The sequence below is a fragment of the Mustela lutreola genome, chromosome 2 (genome assembly GCF_030435805.1).
Source record: "Mustela lutreola isolate mMusLut2 chromosome 2, mMusLut2.pri, whole genome shotgun sequence".
Lineage (NCBI taxonomy): Eukaryota > Metazoa > Chordata > Mammalia > Carnivora > Mustelidae > Mustela > Mustela lutreola.
The window spans coordinates 104,906,114-104,925,772 of NC_081291.1; the positions used below are offsets into that span (position 1 = coordinate 104,906,114).

Here is a 19,659-nt window from a genome sequence, read left to right on the forward strand (position 1 = left end):
TGGCAGCCAAGTTGAGAGGACTGTACAGTGAACGTCTGCGTACTTGCCACCCACGTTCCACTGTTAGCAGGTTATCACACACCCGCCCACCCCTCTGTCTCCCCATCAGTAGTTTCCAAAATGGATTTCAAAGAGAGCTGCAGAGGTGAGTGCTTCTGGGGTAGGTTTCTAATACAGCTCTGGTGTATTAGAATCTCCAGCAGCTTGTACATCACACCTTCCCATAAAGCAAACACACAAAGAGCAAAAAGCACGGTCAGTGCTGTCTTTACAAGCAGCAAGATGGTACGCAGGCCGGAGACCCTGCTTTGCTTCAGAAAGTAAGGGCTGTTTCCCTCCCAGCTCTGTGTGGCAGCAATACACTAGCCAAATACAACCTGACCCTGTATTCCAAAGTACCTCTTCTGGAGAAGAGGTAGGGTATTATTTTGTTGAAGACTTGGCTTTCGGGTGAGGTGTGTGTGTGTGTGTGTGTGTGTGTGCAGCAGGCAGAACTTGTCCCCCACGGTGCCTAAGCATGGAAGTGATGGCATCTGCTTGCTGAGAAGGTCAGCAAGTGTACCCGCTGCTCTGAACTCTCCCCCGTGACCCCAGATCCACCATAAGCCTGGCTGCGCTGGGTACGTCTGATACCCTGCGGGTGCAAGAGCTCCCAAGCCCAGCCAGAGGTCAGTGAAGCTGAGTGTGCCCCAGACCCAGGCTCAAGCAGAGAAAGTCAGGGATCAAGGGCAGGAAAGGGACAGGGCTCACCACCAGAGACATGAGCCACTGCAGGAAGCTTCCCACAACACCTGAGTAGCCAACATCAACAAGAAACAGTGTGCCAGACCCCTGCAGAGCAGACAGAGCGCGGACAGCCCCGGCCCCCTCCAGTGCAGTAAGCAAGCAACTGGGGAGCTGCCAAGGGGCTGTGGGACAACAGAAAACCCTTCTTCATGCAGCTTTGGGCCTCAAATATTTGACGACTCTGAAGTCAAGTCCCAACAAGCCAAACCAGGGAAACAGCGACTCCTGGCCTGGTGTCATGGCTGAAGCCTCACGAGGGGTTGTCTTCAGCGGCCTATTGGCTCCCCTGCTCGCCCCACTTCAGGTTATGAAGCAGTTCTGGCTGCTGAAGCAGCTACGGCACAGATGTGGCTCGTGCTGCCACGTCCTCCTTCCCGCCTATGGCCGACCCCCCACCCCAGCACAGTACTCCAAGCAGGTTCTACCAGCTGTGGGGCCAACCCACAAGATATAGCTACTGGCAGTCGTGGTTTAAAGCTCCCAAGTCCCCTTTAAAAAGAGTGACCCATACAGGTCTTCCAAAACTAGGCTGGTCTGGTTACACTTCAACCTGACCCAAATGTCTCGGACCCTGCAGCTGGGCCTCAACCCGCCTCTCCCCCAAGCTGCATGCACGGAGATCCCCGCATCTTCCGGTCAGCACTTAGCCTCTCCTAATGCCCTAGTAGGAAAGGAACACGTTATTAAAGTAACAAGGGCCGTTTGGCCTTGTCCCAAGGATCAATAACCTACCAATCACCAGTAAAACTAAATGGGGGACTGGGGACTTGATCCTGGCCAACAACACCCAGAGGGCCTACGCAAGGACTCTTCAGCAGAACACAGCTCGTTCATAATGCTGCCCCCAGCACCTTGGCAGACTGAGCTGAATTTAATGATGCCCGTTTCATACTGCGCAGACATAAAAATATTTTCACTGCACAAAGGTAGGGATATTGAAGGGCATGTGAAAGCACTCTGTAAGCTGGGACTCGCTCCACGTGCAAGTTATTAGTACTACCTTCGTTAGAATGATTGATAGCTAAATGGACAGGAAGTTGTAAATGTGTCTATTTATACAGAATTTCAGCTCCACAGAATTCAACAGCTTTCCATCAGCACAATGGCGCTTGTGTGGGCTGTGGGCCAAGACACGGCCCCTTCCCTCCCTTTATAAAACAGAGTGCTGACTATTAAGAGGAAGGGGCGCCCTCGGGGCAGGCTGGGGAGGAGCAGCTAGAGGAGAGAGGGGCACCAGTGGCCTGGAAGCCAAAAGGGACAGGAGGGGAAGGCCTGGCAAGGGCAACAAGAGATCAAGAAGGGCAAATCCCAAGAGGCTGCCGGGTCTGGGCACAGTCCGGAGGGCGGAGGGGCAGAGTCCAGCCGGTAGAGAGGCGGCTGCAAGCAGGCAGCTCCCACACGTGACCTGGTTGTGCAAGGTAAGGAGGAGACGGGGAGGAAAGCAGACAGGATATTCTGAAGATGGGATCTATCTGCGTACTCTTCTGACTGAAGACAAAGATTCAGAAGAGAGAAGACTTGGAGGGAAACAGAGGGATCGAGGGAATGGCAGCTCTAAAGAGGAGAGATCACAGCAGAGAGAGATGAGGGAGAAGGGGAGGCAAGCTGAGCGGGGAGGGCTGTGGCCGGAGTGGGATGCTCAAGCTTCCAGCTGAGTTGAGAGAGGCTGAGGGGCTCCATGGAGCCAAGTTCAAGTCAGTCCTTCACCATTTACTATGTCACCTCAGGCAAGTCCCCAAACCCATCTGAAGATCTGTTTCCGCATCTGTCAATGAGGATAATGTCTTCCTCATGGAAATGGTGCCAACAAATACAGTGCGGTTGTAGGTAAAGCCCTAACTCGGTATCTGGGGCATGGGGGTGCTCAGGAAATGGGCCAGAACTGCTGTGAGCTGCCACCGGAGCCGGGCAAGCCAGGCACGTGGACACCAACACAGTGGACAGCATCACGGGGAGAGGCAGGGACGGTGGGGTTGGGGCGGGGAGCGTGAGGCAGCCACCAGAGTCTTTGCGGAATGAAGGAATGGCCAGGACGTCAGTAAGTGACAGGGAAGGGGAAAGTCAGGGCTGGTGCAACTGGACGGTACACCCTCGAAGGAGGGGAGGGGGTTGGAGGTGGAAAGCAAGGATCTAAAGGGGGCTCTGAGGAGCTGGAAGACTGCTGACCACAAGAGGCCAGCCCCTCAGTCCCCACCAACTGTTCTCAAGGCCCACCTGTCTCAGCAAAGAGCGGGGAGTGGGGACTTATGCAGGGGCTCAGAATGAAGACGAGCCTGTTTACCACGGAACATAGGAGGTGGGGAATGGGGACACAGGGAAACGCTGGGAAAATAGGGTCATGCAGTGTGGTGAACAGGTGGCTTCCAGAATCAGAACGCCTGAGCTGGCCTCCAGAAGCTGCCACTTACCAGCAGTTACTGATGTTTAACCCCTGTGTATCTTGGTTTCCTTACTGTAAAGTGGGGCTGATTAAAAATGCCTCCCTCGTTGGGTTGTCGTATGCGTTAAAATTGCCTACTCAGTCAGCGTTTAGCATATAGTAAGCGCTCAATAAATGCCAGCTAGCTTCCGCATCATTGGTGCTAGAGTAGGGGAAGTACTTTCTGGGAGGCTGGGTCCCAAACTGCCAGGGTTAAAAGCTCGCATGAGTTACCTATCCATGTCCAACCCAAGGCGAGAACACCCAGGACCTGGTACAGGTGCTCAGCAGCCTCCAGAGCCTTGGTGGGGAGCCTGACACCATAAGAGTGCCCATGGCTCTGTTGGGGTTGCTCTCTGAGGTACATCTGAGGCAGTACAGGGTGGCCCAGGAGGGAAGCTGCCACTCCCCCTCATCCCCAAGCTGGACTTGGACTCTGGACCTGCAAAGGACCCAGGCGGCCATGGAGTGACCTCAGAGGAGATGCCTGAGTGCCGGCGGCCTTGAGGGAAGAAGAAGTCAGCCTGAGATGGGCAGAACCAAGAAGTGATTCCCTTCTCCCCGTTCTCATCTGGCGCAGGAGCAAGGGGTCACAGCCAGGCAGACACCAGACCCTCAGGGCACAAACTGTCTCTCCACAGCCGGTCCCCAAATAGTTTCCATCCAGCTCTGGAACACATTGTGGCTACCCACGGGAGCAGCTCCAGCCCTTGCCGGGAGTCCACTCTGGCTCTCCAAAGGCTGGGGAGTAGAGGGAGGACTAAGCCCTGTTCCCCTTCCCTTTCTCCTGGTCCTGCCTCCCTCCCTGCCTCTCTCCAGTCAGTGCCCCCCACGCCCCCACACACAAGCAGACTGCTTTCTCACTTCCTCTCTTTTCTTCCTCTCCTCACAGACCCAGCACGCCCCTCTCTCAGAGCTCTGTCTGCCCCCCAGTCTCCCCTCCTCTCAGAAGAGACAGCCTGTAAACAGGAAGTGGTGAGAGGAAAGAAAAAGGGGTGTGTACTGAAAATTTTCTGCTCATTTGGGTGGTTTGTGTCACCAAAGTCGGGTCTTGAATTCTCCCAACAATCGGCTTAAAAAGAGCAGGAAACCAACTGCCAGCTTTATGTGCTTCCAGTCACCCGTGTCTGTGAGACGTAGGGTCCTGACAGCGGCCGAGCCAGGGCACCACAGCAACCAGGAGCACAGCCCATGGTCCTGCCTCCTGTAACCTGGTGGGGGGTTGGAGGTGGCAGGGGTGGGGGGGTGGGGTGAGGGGACTGTCCGGAGTCCCGGCTCTGAGCCTGTGGACACACCGCAGACAGGCCCTTGTCACAGACATCCTGGCACAAACACGAGTCATGCAGGACCAACGCCAGACAAGGGTTGACCTCTCTGGGGCCAAACACATATCCAGGCTTCCAGAGGGCACGGCCTCCCTGGCCGGGGCTTTTCGAGCAGGAAGGGGAAATCCCTCCTAGGAAGTGCTCTCTGTGCTGACAAGCAGGTCCGTGTTACATAACAGGCCCTCTCACGTCCTCAGCGTGTCCCTGCCGCGCCTGCGCCTCCCACTGGTGTCAGGGTGTCTCTGAGTCTGGTCCCATGGGAATCCCCTCCCACTACTTCAACTTTCCCTTCCGTACACTGACGATGGTTCCAGAAAAAGTAAAGGATGGAGAGTTTTGAAATGCAAATGATCTTGGCCTGGCTGCAGGCACTTCAGCAGGTGCCTCACCTCACCTTCAGTGGTTAACTGAATAACCCTCTGGACAGGTCACTCTCGACAGGTGTACCCTTGGCGTCATAGGCTTTCTGAGTCCATGAACGCGGTGCTCTCCTGCCAAGGGCGGTCACTGATGGAAGAATGTGCCCTGGAAGAGCTGCTCCCTGATGAGAGCATGGCGTGGCCTTGTTCCACACCAAGCCCTGAGCTCAGCTCTCTGACCGGCTCCGTCCTATCCTTGTCACTCAAGATGCCTTGGAATGGCTCACTTTGGGGACGTCTTTTCTCAGTGATATTGCAGGGCTGTCTCAGCTACCTACTTGCTGTCTCTGGGCCTCAGTCCAGTTCCCTCATCAGGGAAAGGGGGATCGCGCCTTGTCTACTGAACAGGATAGGGGAGTTTCTGTGCAATGTGCCACAGAGAGGAGACGGCTCACTGCCTTCAAGCGATTTTTCACTGCATTGAGACATCAAGCCATGCTTAAAGTCTCCTAACCTAGAGAGACCTCATGACTACTCACGGGAGGCAGGCACTGTCTAAAGCACTTCACGTGGATGATCCCATCAGCCCTTCCCACGGCCGTGTGCCACCCCTGATTTTCAGGGACGGAAAATGAGGCACACAGAGGCCACATGAGGCCAAGTAACTTCCCCAGAGCTGCAGGGCAAGTAGGTGCCAGGGCAGGGATCTAAACCACATGTGTTTAACTCTGGAGCCCACATTCCTAACCACTACCGTACGGCTTCTGTAGCACAACCCAGTCGTGAGTAAGCGACACAAGTTAGAACAGTACCTAGGATAAATGTTCAAGCGGCCCAGGGTAGTAGAGTTGAAAATGTGCAACAGGCTCACCCCCAGGCCTGGCTTTTTTCATTTTTTTAATAATTTTTTTGAAGATTTATTTATTTATTTTAGAGAGAGAGGGAGAAAGCACATGCAGGAGGTGCAGAGCGGGAGGGAGAGAATCTCAAGCAGATCGTGCTGAGCATGGAGCTGTCATGGAGCCCAATCCCCGAGACCATGACCTGAGCTAAAACCAAGAGTCAGACATTCAACAGACTGAGCCACCCAGGCACCCCAAGAATGGCTCTTTTAATCTCTGATCATTAAACCCCTTGGCCTCTTCCGTACAGTAAAGGCAGCAGACTGGGAGGGCTCCACAGTTCCTCCCCCACTGTCATAATACTGCTGAAGGCCAGCGCAGGGAGAAATCTGGAGTGCTTGTATGGGCTCCAGGCTCAGCTATTGGTTCTGGAATAGTAGAAGAGAGAAGGCATTTTGGGGGCACAAAAACAAAGCTGCATGAGATCATTCATGAAGATGAAAACACTGTGCAGCCAGGAAAGGAAGTATCCGAGGAGGAGAGATGTACCAGAGTGGGAAGCAAGGGCGGGGACACAGATCCAGGCCTAGTATATGTATATAGGTACGGATGGATGGACAAACAGACAGGAGGGAGGGGAGGATGCCTGAGGATGGAGGAAGGAGGCCTGACTGTTAGACTAAGGAGTTTAAGTTCATCCTTTAGCTCCCAGATGGTCTGACAACAAACTCCTGTGGCTTGAGGTCAGCAGAGAGCCTCACCTGGAGGCAGCATCCATCAGGCTGCCTTCCCACAGTGCATCTGCCCCTCCCCCAAGTCAGGTTCCACCACAGGGCTTTTCTAAAATGTAAACCGTGATGATACTCTGGCATAGAGCCCTTTCCTGGCTCCTCATCACCTGTAGCCCAGCTTTTGCATTTCTATTTTGGGGACCAGCATCCAGGCCCCCCCTTGAGTCACCCCAGCTTCAGGCCGCTGCAAAACATGTACGAGGCGCTGAACACTGGCGCGTTTTGGTTTGCAGCAATCACCCTGCAGGCAGACCAGGAGGGTGGTCAAGGAGATGGAAAGATGAATTTGGAAGAAATATAAGTGGTCAGGGGACAACCTGGTGGCAGACTGGATGTGGGCAGTGAGGAGAAGGTAGGGAGAAGGCCGATTCCTGGGTTTCTGGTTGTGTAAAGGGGCGATGAGGAGAATGAGAACCATGGCCAGGAGGAAGAGCTGGAGACCCGTTTGAGCCATCGTGAGACTGAGACGCATTTAAGACACCCAGTGGAGATGTCAAGAAGTCGAGTGGCCGAAAGGAGCTCAGCAGCGGGTTTGGGCGACGGGACAGTACGGGCGTGATGAGGGAGAGGACGGCCACACCAGCACTGAATGGGTCGCTAGAGGTGAAGGACCCTACAAAGGGGACTCCAAGTGGTGGCCGAACGACGCGAGAGAGCATTCCAAGGTGGGCGTGGCCCACAGTGTCCACCGCTGCAGGAAAGTCAAGATGAAGGCTGAAAAAGTCTATGAGCTGCAGTAGCACAAGGCCGTTAGGGATCTGGGAAGACTGAATCCAAACTGGACTGAGGTGAGGGCAGACGGGGCGGGGACAAATGTTTTCAGAAATACAGCTACAAATATGGAGGAAAGACAGGGAAGTAAGAAGTGGGAGGTTAAGGGTTTCTCTTTCTCTATTTATTAATTAATTTATTTTTTTAGAATGAAGAGACCTGAGCATGTTCAAGAACTGATGGAAGACTTCATTAAGAGGAAAGTGTAGATATAAAATCACTTATCACATGGACAGATTTGTTTATTTACTCATTTGCCTCAACCCGTTAGCCTGCAAACCCGTACAAATCAAAGATGGGTGTTTTCTTTTTGTTTGCCCAATGCCTAGAATTGTCAGGCACACAGGAGATGCTCAGAACATGTCGCTAGAGGCTGGGAACATCATCAGGACAGGCCTGAAGCCCTGAGGGAAGACATCCAAAGCTGTAAATTAGAAAGGGAATAGAGAAGTACTGTTGAGGTTTACGAACTTAAATGTGATTCTTGAGGTATTTCAAATTCTTAACACATGTCCAAGAAATCCAGAGATTTAGAATACCATGAGGAAAAAATGGTTAAGAGTTCTTTTTCCTTTGACAGGTCATGGTCACAGTCAAGCAGACATCACAAGCTTTGCACCGTACTTTTGCTCTGGCATACCGTTCAGGTTTCTCCAGCCAAAGGCTCTTCAGACACGTGAACAATGATGCATCCTTAATCTCAGGGCTAGCTGCTCCTCTGTCCTTGGCTTCGTGTCAATGAACCAGCCCTAACAAGGTCAACTGATGGTGCTTCCCAAGGGGCAACGTCCTGACAAGCCCCTCACCCTCTGTCTTCATCTTGGACCATATGTTGCATTCATGTTCTATTTAAACAGCAAAATAGGACTGCCGCTAAACAAGTGAGGTAATGTTGCTTTTAAACTAAGCTTCTCTAGACCTCAGCATTACGTTCTGAGATGACAGCATTGGCCAGAAAGCTAAGATTCCATTGTCAAAGGCAACAGCCCTCTCAAAGGATGCCTCTGCCCTTCTTCTCTTAGCACCCGATTTCTCAAAGCTGACGCCTGGCTGCCAAGTCCCTTGAATTACTCTAGCATTTCACATGAAGATGGCAAGTAAAGGACTTGGTCTCTGGCCCAACTTACCAATCACAGGAGATTAAAGCAATGGATGGAAGTGGAAAAATCTATATTCTTTAATGAACTCATCTTTCCAGTTTCAGAGAAGTCTGTAAACAGCTGAGTGAGATAAAGCATAGTCCTCACAGGACCCTAAGGAATGCTGAGTCAGAAAGAAAAACAGAGGGCCTGTGGCCAAAAGAAACAGAGGTTTCTCAGATCAACATCTTGAATCTGGCTTAACTTGCCCAATCCACCTGGCAGGCACTTCTGGGGGAATGCCAACCACATCTGGGGAGACATGAATTTGCTACCCTCTTGATCACTGCAACAGGATGAGAGGATTACTATTTTCAACCTGGAGATCTGTCGTGTTGTGGTTGGCTAACAGTTGCCATGTTCCACCCTCATATGGCCACTGTTCAGAGTCGGGTGCAGCATTCTTAATGGACAGAGCTGGTCTGGAATGTCACATCAGTGGGCCATGCTGAAGCTTGGCTGCCAGCCCAGCCAAGCCACAAGAGGGCAGGAAGCAGCTGCCCAAGAATACCCCTGAGGGTTAGGGGAGGTGGGCTTTTATTGGGTTAAGGCATTGGGTCAACCGCTGGTGGGAAGTGTGGCCAACAGGGCCAATCTTCTCAGCCAGTCTCTTTCACTTGGGTCGGATCAGTAACAGCCACATCAATAGCCTGGTAGAGTAACAACAACCAAGTGACATCATTCATGTCAAAAGTGGTTTATAAATTAGAACAGGCGAACAGAGGTTCCTGTCAGGAAAGTGGGTTCAGCATAATCAATAACAGACAGACATGCACTGACTACGAAGAGGAACACTCTGTCTTCCATCAAATAGTGGTCATAAAAGGATGGGTACCTCAGCCAGTCCCTTGGTTCACGTGTGTCCTTCAGCCTCACCTACTGTGCCTGATACATCCTTATGCAACCCAAACACTCACTTAGGAAAGCAGACACTAAATGTTTCCTAAAATTTTGACTGAAATAAATAGCACTGATTAGGTAAGACTTGGAAAATGTGGGCTCAGTGCTTGGGTGGTGGCGGCAGTGAAGGCTGGATTGGTAATTCAGAGGTTTGGGAAGGGCCCCGTGCTAATCAACATAAGTAAAATTAGGTAGAAATGAGGTAACTATTTATTTGCAAGGTTCTCCTGGTCTGAATCTCTAATCAAGAATCATATGGGTCACCTGGGTGGCTCATCTGAACAAGTGTCCAACTCTTGATCTCAGCTCAGGTCTTGATCTCAGGGTCATGAGTTCCAGCCCCGCATTCGCCTCCACCCTGGGCATGGAGCCTACTTAAAAGAATTACAGTGACTTTTAGTCCCAGTTCTGGCTCTCAGTTTCCCCAAGTGTAAACCGTTAAATAGGTAATACAATGTTGATCCACTGTGTGTGACTGACAGTATTAGGAAAGGCACAAGACACAAATAATCCCACCATTTTGTGGGAACATGATGAGAGCAAAATGCTAAAATAACATACTAACTTGGGAAGTATATTCCTTTAGCTTAGGGATGGTGGGGTCACCTGATCAAAACTTTTCGGGGAAGTGGTTGTGAGCTGGAGTAATTGGAGTGACCCTAATTCTCTGGGTCAGAGGGCAACAGGCAGGGGTTAGGAAGATGTCCCAGACAGAGGAAGCCAAAGCTGCAGCAGGTCAGACTCAGTCAGAGCAACTTCCAGACACCAGGGAGCGTTTGCATCTGGGTGGTATACTTGGGTCAGTGTTCTCAGAGCTACGGACACTCACCCCAAGCGAGAACAGGATTCCTCCATCCAATTCCACCCCAGCCCACCAGAGGCACTGAGCAGCAGAGGCCTATAATCGATTATGTCACAGTTTCCAAATCAAGACCAAACTCAAAGTTACGGCTCAACAACCCAGAAATGAAACCAACCCTTTAAGTGCTCAGTTTTAACTAAGAATGGGAAATTGTCTAATGTGTTACCCCAATAACATCCAAAAATTAATACCACCCATGACTAAGATCTTATTTTTTGCATTCTCATGGTCTTCCTAGGATTTTCCTTTGCTTTTTAAGTTTCATTATTCATTATTCATTATTTCTTTCACAAGCCAAGTGTCATGCTCTTAAGGATCAGTCCTAAAGTTCAAAGGCATGCACAAGGTCCTCACCACAGGGGCTGCTCTTGCCCATTTTCCTTTTTAAATAGAGAAGGGCAGTGAGGTGTGGTCCAATGCTTAGACTAGTCCATTTTTCAGAATCACTGGTGAATTGTTGCTTACGATCTTTGCAGAAACAAAATCTGGGCAGTGAGCAAGGGCAGTAAGAAAACTCCATTCCCAGAGCTAAGCTCAGAGCATGGAACAAGGCAGGTTCTCAACACGGCTTCCCAATATTCTCTCCCTTGTCTCTCAAGATCTCATACAAGTCTGCATGGTAAAGGTAGAAGCATGAATGATTCATATCCTCATTCCTCAATCCAAGCAAGTTTCTGAGAAGTGGAAAATTCTAGGGGCAATAAACAATGGCAAATTAATTCAAGCAACCCCAGCTCTGGAACCCTGGAACCCAGCACAACACTTGGCATGTGAATGGTGCTCAGTGAGCTGTTACTGAATGAGATGAAATCAGCAACCTTCCTAAAACAAAATGACCTGCAATCAGAGATCACAGTTTCTGTATCTGTAGCTGCACTAACATTGGGTCCTTGCTATGCTCTGGTTTTCCCAAAGAACTCTCTCCAATCACAAGCTGCAAGAAGCTAGCTGACCCGAGGCAAGCAGTCCAGCATATCTGGTACAAGAGGTTAGTCTGAAAGATGTACTGTTTCCTTGTAGAGCTAGGCCCTAAATCTTGGTACCTTTCTGTCTTTCAAGTGAACTTGAGCAATGTCTGGATATAGTTGTAATTCTTAGAGAATTCTTGATCATGGGGTGCCTGTTGAGAATTTATGAAACCAGCCTGTTTTATGCCATGCATTCATGCAATCTCTAGAAAATACATTTATTTTGTATTCTTGTATTTGCCGTCAGCACCTGGGTAACCATCAATAAACCGAGCAGAGATTGATATATATTGCGAAAACCTGAAGAATTTTCTAGGCTCTCCCACCTGAGGCGCACAGTGGTAGCAATTCCAGCAAGAGGCCCCTTTCTTAGAACATTAAATGTGTCATTTAATTTAAAAGGTACTTTTCGGGACGCCTGGGTGGCTCAGTTGGTTAAGCAGCTGCCTTCGGCTCGGGTCATGATCCCAGCGTCCTGGGATCGAGTCCCACATCGGGCTCCTTGCTCAGCAGGGAGCCTGCTTCTCCCTCTGCCTCTGTCTGCCATTCTGTCTGCCTGTGCTCGCCCTCTCCCTCTCTCTCTGATAAATAAATAAAATCTTAAAAAAAAAAAAAATAAAAAATAAATAAATAAATAAAAGGTACTTTTCGAGGCCTTGGTTGTGGAGGTGTGTTCAAAATGGTCCTCTAATGAACCATTTACAAAATATGCAAATTTCGATGCAGTGGCAGAAGGTACAACTGTGACCACAGGCCCGGGAACGGCCACCGCAATACTTATGCTGAGTGTGAAAAGTACACTTCTGAAGAAAAACGGGATAAATATGGTGAGAAGGACTTTTATAAACATAGCTGGATAACTACTGCCAAAGGAGGTGTTTCATTTGGCAAGAATCAAGAAGTCTAAAACCAGGCCTTAATGTCAGAGGAGCCTGTAACTGGAGAGGAGTCACAGAGCCTCATGAAGCATTCTGGAAACCATCCGCCCAGACCTGCCTGGCTCTAGCCCCTGGCAATGATGCCACTACGGTGGCTCCCATTGTTTTATGTTTAGGAGAGAACTCCAGATGCCCCTTAGCCTCTGACTATCTGCCACGTATTAAAAGATTTATGTATCTTTACAAAAATCTAGATTAAGAAGAAAAAATATATATAAAATAAAAACTGGACGAATGGCCTATTAGAGGAAGTAAAATATTTGAGACTCACTTAGATGTACTTTTGGGGTCTTGCAGTCACAAGACCAAAAGGGCTCTGTTCAAAATTCCATATCCTATTTAAGTTTTCCCAATATATGCAACCCAAGAAGTAGCGAGTTACTCAGTGTACCCCAGTGCAATCATTCGAAGTACGGAGGGTACTGAAAACTTCAGGGCTGAGACTGATTTCAACAGTTTACCACAACGGAATAACTCAAATCCCAGGAAATGCACTGTTTGGGTTGGTAACCAGCAAAGAACAAGGTTGGCGCAATCATCTTTTATTCCATTAAGAACAACTAAACAGACCACGTCCTACTTCTGTTACAGGAACAGAGGGATTCTGAAGGGTCAACATTTCATGAGACGCAGAAGAACAGAAACCTCACAGTGGCTCCCCAAAGCTCCCTTTGCACACACAGGGACAGTCTGTGGACAGACTAGGTTCCGTTGCCTCTAGAAACCAAAGGGAAACACAACAGCCCTGAGTGCACACACACTGGCGTGATGTGTGCCAAAACTCGTAACAAAAGCTGTTCAACTGCTTCCGGACTTTAGTCCGATTGCTCCACTACTAACTTTTATGCCACACATGTTAAAACCTGGACTCTCTCGCATTCCCCCTGGGTCTCCTCTGGGGGGAGGGTGAGGGCAATGGGACAAGGGACTGTGAGCCTCGAATAGACAAAGAGACCAAGAGAGAAGCGGAAGGAGCTCCTCCAGGATGTCCCCACTGCCAAGCCTGGCCCTGGCTCTGCCAGAGCCCCTGCCTGAAGAGAGACCACAAGCACACGGCCCCTTGTGGCCCAGGCTGCAGGGAGAGGGGCGGGAAGGACTGTGAGAGAGTGCTGAAGTCAGCTGCTCCCGAGGCTCTGAGTCAGCACCTTCCAGACCAGGGTGGCTGTTGGGAAACAGACTTTCTCTCCCACAAAACCCCACATGCAGGAGCAGCCCAAGAGCTCGAAACCCATGGGCACGGCTGTGGAGCAGGAGCCCCGAGCTGACCATGTGTGCCAAGGAACTGGGGGCTGGAACCCAGCACCCACCCGATCACCGCTGCCCCATGAGAGACAAGAAAGGAGGAGCGGGATGCTCCATCCATGTGCAGGAACTAGTCCTGCCTGGAGCCAGGCTCAGTCTAAAGTCCTTACTAAATAAGCAAACACAACAATGACCTCATACCAGAAACTGTTTTCCCCATGAAGATTTGGATAGCTTCATGCTTCAACTAGCTGCTGCTCTTCAAGGGAAGAGGTGGAGAGGGTAATTGGGGTTGCAGTGGAAAGAGAGTCGAAATGTTCCAGTCAATGAGGTATCAAAGTCATTCAACCTTAAGGGCTGCCTAGGATATTATATTACCTGAAAAAAGCAAGACACAAAATTGTACGCAGACATAGACACACTAACTCAGGGAAAAAGAAAAGTTTGGAAGGAAAGATACTCACCTCTTAAAATATGACTGACGGAATTATAAACAATTTATTTCATTTCTTTCTACTCTTCTAAACCTAAGAATAATTCTGCAGCTATGTGAGCGAGCACAGTTTTGGAAAGGAGGCATTGTGAACCAGTGTGGGAGGAAGGAATTCCTCCAGGTGGACCAGATGGTCCAAATAAATCCTGGTCACCAAGAATGAGGCAGACAAAAAGGACGGACCACACATCTATCGATGGAATCGTTTTTCAAATTTTCTTTAATGAGTGTGTATGGCTTTTCAGTTGAGGGGGGAAGACATCCCACCCCAGCCTCCCTGAGATGTTAGTGACTAGAAGCACTGTGTATGTGGGAGCCTTGAAGGCTTCGAGAATCTCCCTTCTCTCTACGCAGGGACGTGTGAGAGTCTCCCAACACCGCAGGACTGTGTGCAGTGAAGGGAGAGAAACAGCACCAGGCAGAATTCTGAAACGCAAGATAACTCAGAACAGTGAGTTCGGGTGGCTGAACAAAAAATCTGGGTATTCTCTCAATTATGGAATATCCTTTCCTCCAAAATGACAAGCTTTCCCTGCTGAGGCCACTCACGCCTCATCAACCACGGGCCCTGCACCTCCAGGCTCTGCGCGGTACACAGAGAAACCTAACATCTGAGGGACGTAGAGGAGGCCTCTACCACGTAGCATGCCAGGTCCTTCTTCTACAACTTCTTCAATTTTCAAAAGAATGCAGAAACAAAGGGTAGTGAACCATTTTAAGACAGAAAACCAAATGTACGAGAGGGAGAGAACCGGGACAGTAAGCTGATGAATTACGGGGGCGGAATCTGCCCACGTCAGCGGACTGAGAAGCCTGCGCTCCCAGGCCATACGGACACAGTACAGCACAAGCAGCCTTCTGGAGGAAGACGGATCAGAGGTTTGTTTTTGGCTCCTGAGGGGAAGGGAGGGACAGTTTTATGACACTATTTACTAATACATTTGAAGCAAGAAAAAAACACTGCTAAAAGCCATCACAGGCACTGGCAGGCTCCTTGGAGCTTTTATGGTGCTGGTGAAGGAACTGGAAGTCCACCCATCACACTGGAACTCCTGAGGCACAGCCTGGCAGTTCACGGCAGCAGCCCCTCAAGCCCTGCCCAGAGGTGGTGGCATGGACTAAGAGGGGTCCCAGTGCTCGGTGAGCCAGGCTTCTGTGCCAGGCTGGGCTCCAGGTGCTGTCTACACACACTCTATGCTTCACAAGAGCTCTGAGCCCATAGTGACTCAAGCAGCAGGTGGTGTTACTGGGTTTAAACCCAGGCCTACCTGATCCTAAGGACTTTTTCTGCTAACTCAGTTAGAACCATCTAGCAGGGGCGCCTGGGTGGCTCAGTGGGTTAAAGCCTCTGCCTTCAGCTCAGGTCATGATCCCAGGATCTTGGGATCAAGCCCTCCATCAGGCTCTCTGCTCAGCAGGGAGCCGGCTTCCCTTCCTCTCTGCCTCTCTGCCTACTTGTGATCTCTGTCTATCAAATAAATAAACAAAATCCTTACCAAAAAAAAAAAAAAAGAACCACCTACCAAATCCCAGTCTATTGTCTGAGGGCAAGGATCCCTGTTCCATGGTCAGCATATCAAATCCCAATTCTTCCACCCGTGACATTCCTCCATGACATTCACATGCCCTGTACTTTCTGGAGCAGTGCCAGTTGTGAACATGCTGGTCCCACTGCTCCCGTGGGTGCACCCCTACTTGCCTCACTGTGTGGTCCGCCCCAGAAAGCCTCTCACTTACTGATGCACATCGGGGACCCTCTCAGCACTTGCTCCTTCCGAAGAGGGACCAGTTATTCCTCCCCCAGGGACAGGTCATTTAAATGCTCTGATTTGCCTCCCATGATTCCGCTTTATCTTCCCTATAATACTCAAGTATTCGAGGTGTCGGTGGAGGCCCGCAGCAATACTCCAAGTATTACTTTGAGTATTACTTTGAGTATTATAAATATTCAAATATTACAAATTATAAATATTACAAATACTTCCCAACTGGAGGACCACTCTCAAGGGAAGAATCCCAGCAAAGGAGAATACCCCACAGAAGGAACCACACTCCTGCCTCTAATTGTTCCATTTGCTGGGTTTGCAGGCAGCACGGAGTTGGAAGAAATGCCCCCCGCCTCCCGTCCGCTGCTGAGACGTGATTTTACAGTATCTCATCGGAATGCAACTCTCAGAATGGGAACTGCCAAACTGTAATTTAACTGGAATCCATGGAAAGTCTTATACGTAGATTAAAAAGCTTAAGTGCTCAAACAGGACACAACAAAAACTGGGCTTGACTATGGCTCACTTGGAAAATTAAAGCCCTTCAGCTTTTGGCAGTGAAGTTAAAGATTGCCTCAACAGTATCATGTGATTGTTTAACAGGAGAGAAAAGGGAAAGTGGGCATCCTGTTAGGATGTGTTAATGTAAGAGGAACATCCAGATCACAGAACTGTTCAGTGGAACTCTCCAGAATGACAAATAACATACTCAGGGCTGAGAGCACATTTAACAAACTGATGGAGTCCTCAGAGGAGGAGACCTGGTATCTAGTGCAGAAAGAAAAGAGAACAGAGAAACATAAAGAAATTTTCAGATGTTTGACAGGCTGTCTAGAATGGGAATCAGTGGGTGGAAATGACTGAGACAACAATTTTCCATTCAGTCAAAAGAAGCTTCCAAACCATGTCTGTGGGAGGCAGATGATGGCCCCCCAAGATGACCGCAGCCCAATGCCCAAAGCCCATGTCTGTGTTACTCTGCACGGTAAAGGGACTTCACAGATGTGGTTAAGTCAAAGCTCTCAAGATGGGGAGACTCTGGGATTACCCTTGCGGGTCCAACATAATCACAAGGCTTCTTGTAAGAGGGAGGCAGAATGTCAGAGAAAGACATGGGACAACAAACCAGAGGTCAGACTCAGAGAAAGATCTGAGGATGCCATAGTGCTGGCTTTGAAAACAGAGGAAGGGCTATGAGCTAAGGGATGCAGATGGCTTTTAGAAGCTGAAACAGGCAAGGGAATGGATTCTCCCCTAGAGTTTCCAAAAGGAATGCAGCCCTGCTGACACCTGGGTATTTGCCAAATAACATCCACAGTGGACTTCTGACTTTCAGAACAGTAACAGACACACTGGTGTTGTTTGAAGCCACAAAGTCTACAGCGACTCGTCAGACCAGCAACAGGAGGCGAATGCAATGTCTAACAAGAGAATACCCACTACTGGCCCCAGCGAGCTCCCTGTCCCAGGAGGCAATCAAGGAGAGACTAAACACCTACCTGTCAGGAATGCCATGCAAGGTAGTCCCGGATGACCCCCACATACCCCTGTGACTCTGGGAGTTCTCAGGCACACAGCAGGTCCTCCTACTGTTGTATTCTACACACAGGTTCCCACTCCCAGGCCCAGTGGCAGGCAAGGCTCGCCCTTGCCTTCTCCCAGGAGGACAGTGGTTAGTTAGTACAAGGCACCCTTTGGGCGGGGGATGCCTAGTGGTGCCTGAGCCCGGCCCAGAGTTTTAATGTGCTCACAGGGTGCCTACCTGAGCAGAGGATCCCTCTGTTCCTGGCACAGGAGAAGTTGTCACACTGGCAGAAAGAACCGTAGATCTTCCCGAACTCGCTCTCGAAGCAGGAGCACTGGTTGCAGCTGCACTCCCCACGCCCACTGCACAGAGGCTTGCCTTCGGCTTCCCGGCACAGGTTCTGGTACCCGGTCTGGCGCTCGCTTTCCTGGCACTCACAGCGGGTGCCCAGGTGGCCGGGGTTGCACTCGCACAGGCCACACATGTAGGTCCCGTTCCCACTGCACCGGGTGCTGTCGGACTCCAGCCGCGCGCTGCAGCCGCACTGGCAGCTGTAGGTGACCCCCACCTCCAGGCTGTCCCGGAACCCTACAGGCCGCAGGGTGAACGTGTGCTCCGTGGGCCTGCTGGGGCAGCTGCGGGCCTCCACCGACACCTCGAAGGACGCCTGGGTGGGAAGGAGAGAGGGGACGTTGTGGCATGGCCGGTCAGGGCCTCCCCACCATCCAGAGGCCCAGCAGGGGGGAAGCACCCCTGAGGTCCTCGATGGAGAGCCGTGGCTGCAGGCCAGAGGCAGACAAGGCCCCCCCAGATCCGCGAGCGCCCTCTCTGTACCCAGGACGACAGCACTCAGGTGCGCCCAGGGCATGTGGTTCTAGCTCCCCTGTGTTTCTGTTACCCTACCCGCTCCCCTCTCCGTTTAGGAAGTCGCTCCTCCCATGAATACTTTCCCAGCATCCCCTCTGTGCCAGGCACTGAGGCAGCTGCGCCCTTGACCTCGAGGGGCATGGGAGCCCATGCACCCTGGCACCTGCCTGCCCCTCTGCAGAAAGGGTTCCTCTCCTGCTGGAGAAAGGACAAGAGGGTGCTCAGTCCCTGCCAGGGTGCCTGCCTCACCACGACACACCCCTGAAGGCTCCCTCTACCCCCCGGTTCCTGCTCACACTGGTCCTCCCAGCTGCACCCCTCAGCCCCAATCACACTGGGACTGATGAGCATGCCACACACAGGGACAGACTTTTTCTTTCTAAGCACAGCCTGTGGAGAAGTGTCACTGACCCCTGAGCTGCTCACGGGTTGCCCCAGAAACAGGCAGTCAGGTGGGCGGCTGGGGATGGCCTCACAGGAAGACCCCATCACCTGCCCACGTGGCTGTGAAGGGAGGAGAGCACGGGCAGGCTCTGTGGGGTACTCCCAGAGGCAGAGCGCCCCTCCTCCCTGGGCTCCCCTGGGACAGGAGTGGGTGTGGCTAGTCAGCCAGGCTGCCCTCAGGGCCCAGGGCTGTGGAGATCCGCAGACAGGCAGTTGGCACGCCCTGACCCAATGCCACCCTGAAACACTTCTCCCTGAACAGCGGTGTTCCTGAAACAGACAGGGGTGTCCATTGACTGACCCCCTGTGTCTGGCCGGATGGCTCTATTTTTCAAAAGATCCCTTGGGTCGTTCTGAGGTTCAGAAGGGGTTAGAAACCACTTTTTGCTACTGCTGTTCTTAATTGCATTAATCACTTGGGTTGGATTAAAGCTGACTTTTTATTTTTATTTATTATTTTTTAAAGATTTTATTTATTTATTTGACAGGCAGAGATCACAAGCAGGCAGAGAGGCAGGCAGAGAGAAAGGGAGAGGGGGAAACAGGCTCCCTGCTGAGCAGAGAGCCCGATGTGGGGCTCGATCCCAGGACCCTAGGATCATGACCTGAGCCGAAGGCAAAGGCTTTAACCCACTGAGCCACCCAGGCACCCCAAAGCTGATTTTTTAGAAAGTCATCTATAACTGGCTTTACCGGCCTCTCAGGTAACAAAGAGGTGTATTTTTGGAAAACAGTGAAAACATGTTTTTTTCTAAATGTTCTATAGATCCCTATCACCTCGGGGTCTTTATTAATTCTAAAAGGTCTCCCCTCAAATTCTGTGACATCTAGGGACACCGTGGGGGTGGAGGGGCAGGTTAGACCGAGCGGGATGACAGACCCAGCGCTCCAGGCCCTGGAGAGAAATTCCCACTTGGCAGTAGGCCGGGCTCCAGGTGACCCAACGACGGACATCCAGGAATCAACGTCAGCCAAGGGGTATCACAGAAGCTGCTGCTAGACAGGTGAGCTGAGGATGATGACCAAAAGCCAGGGTCAGAGGCCACTGGGTGAGCCAAACCAGCTGCAGACAGCTGAGATTAGCCCACCCCCACTCTCCAGGTCTACACAGACCGTGGAAGGAGGCAAAGGGAGAAACAGGCTACGTTTCAAGGACCCAAGGTATAGGTGGGCTCTTGAGGTAAGGAAACGAGATGAGGACCCACCTGGGAACTGAACCCTG

General features: G+C 50.9%; 1 protein-coding gene across 2 annotated transcripts in view; it reads right to left on the reverse strand.

Moving 5' to 3' along the window:
• The window catches only part of ITGB5 (integrin subunit beta 5), a 113,547-nt gene that overhangs the window by 12,100 nt on the left and 81,788 nt on the right, over positions 1-19,659 (reverse strand). For both annotated transcript variants that reach the window (XM_059162928.1, XM_059162927.1), the window contains one exon: positions 17,364-17,793. In XM_059162928.1, the coding sequence (XP_059018911.1) occupies positions 17,364-17,793 (430 nt within the window). The remainder of the gene's footprint in view (positions 1-17,363; positions 17,794-19,659) is intronic.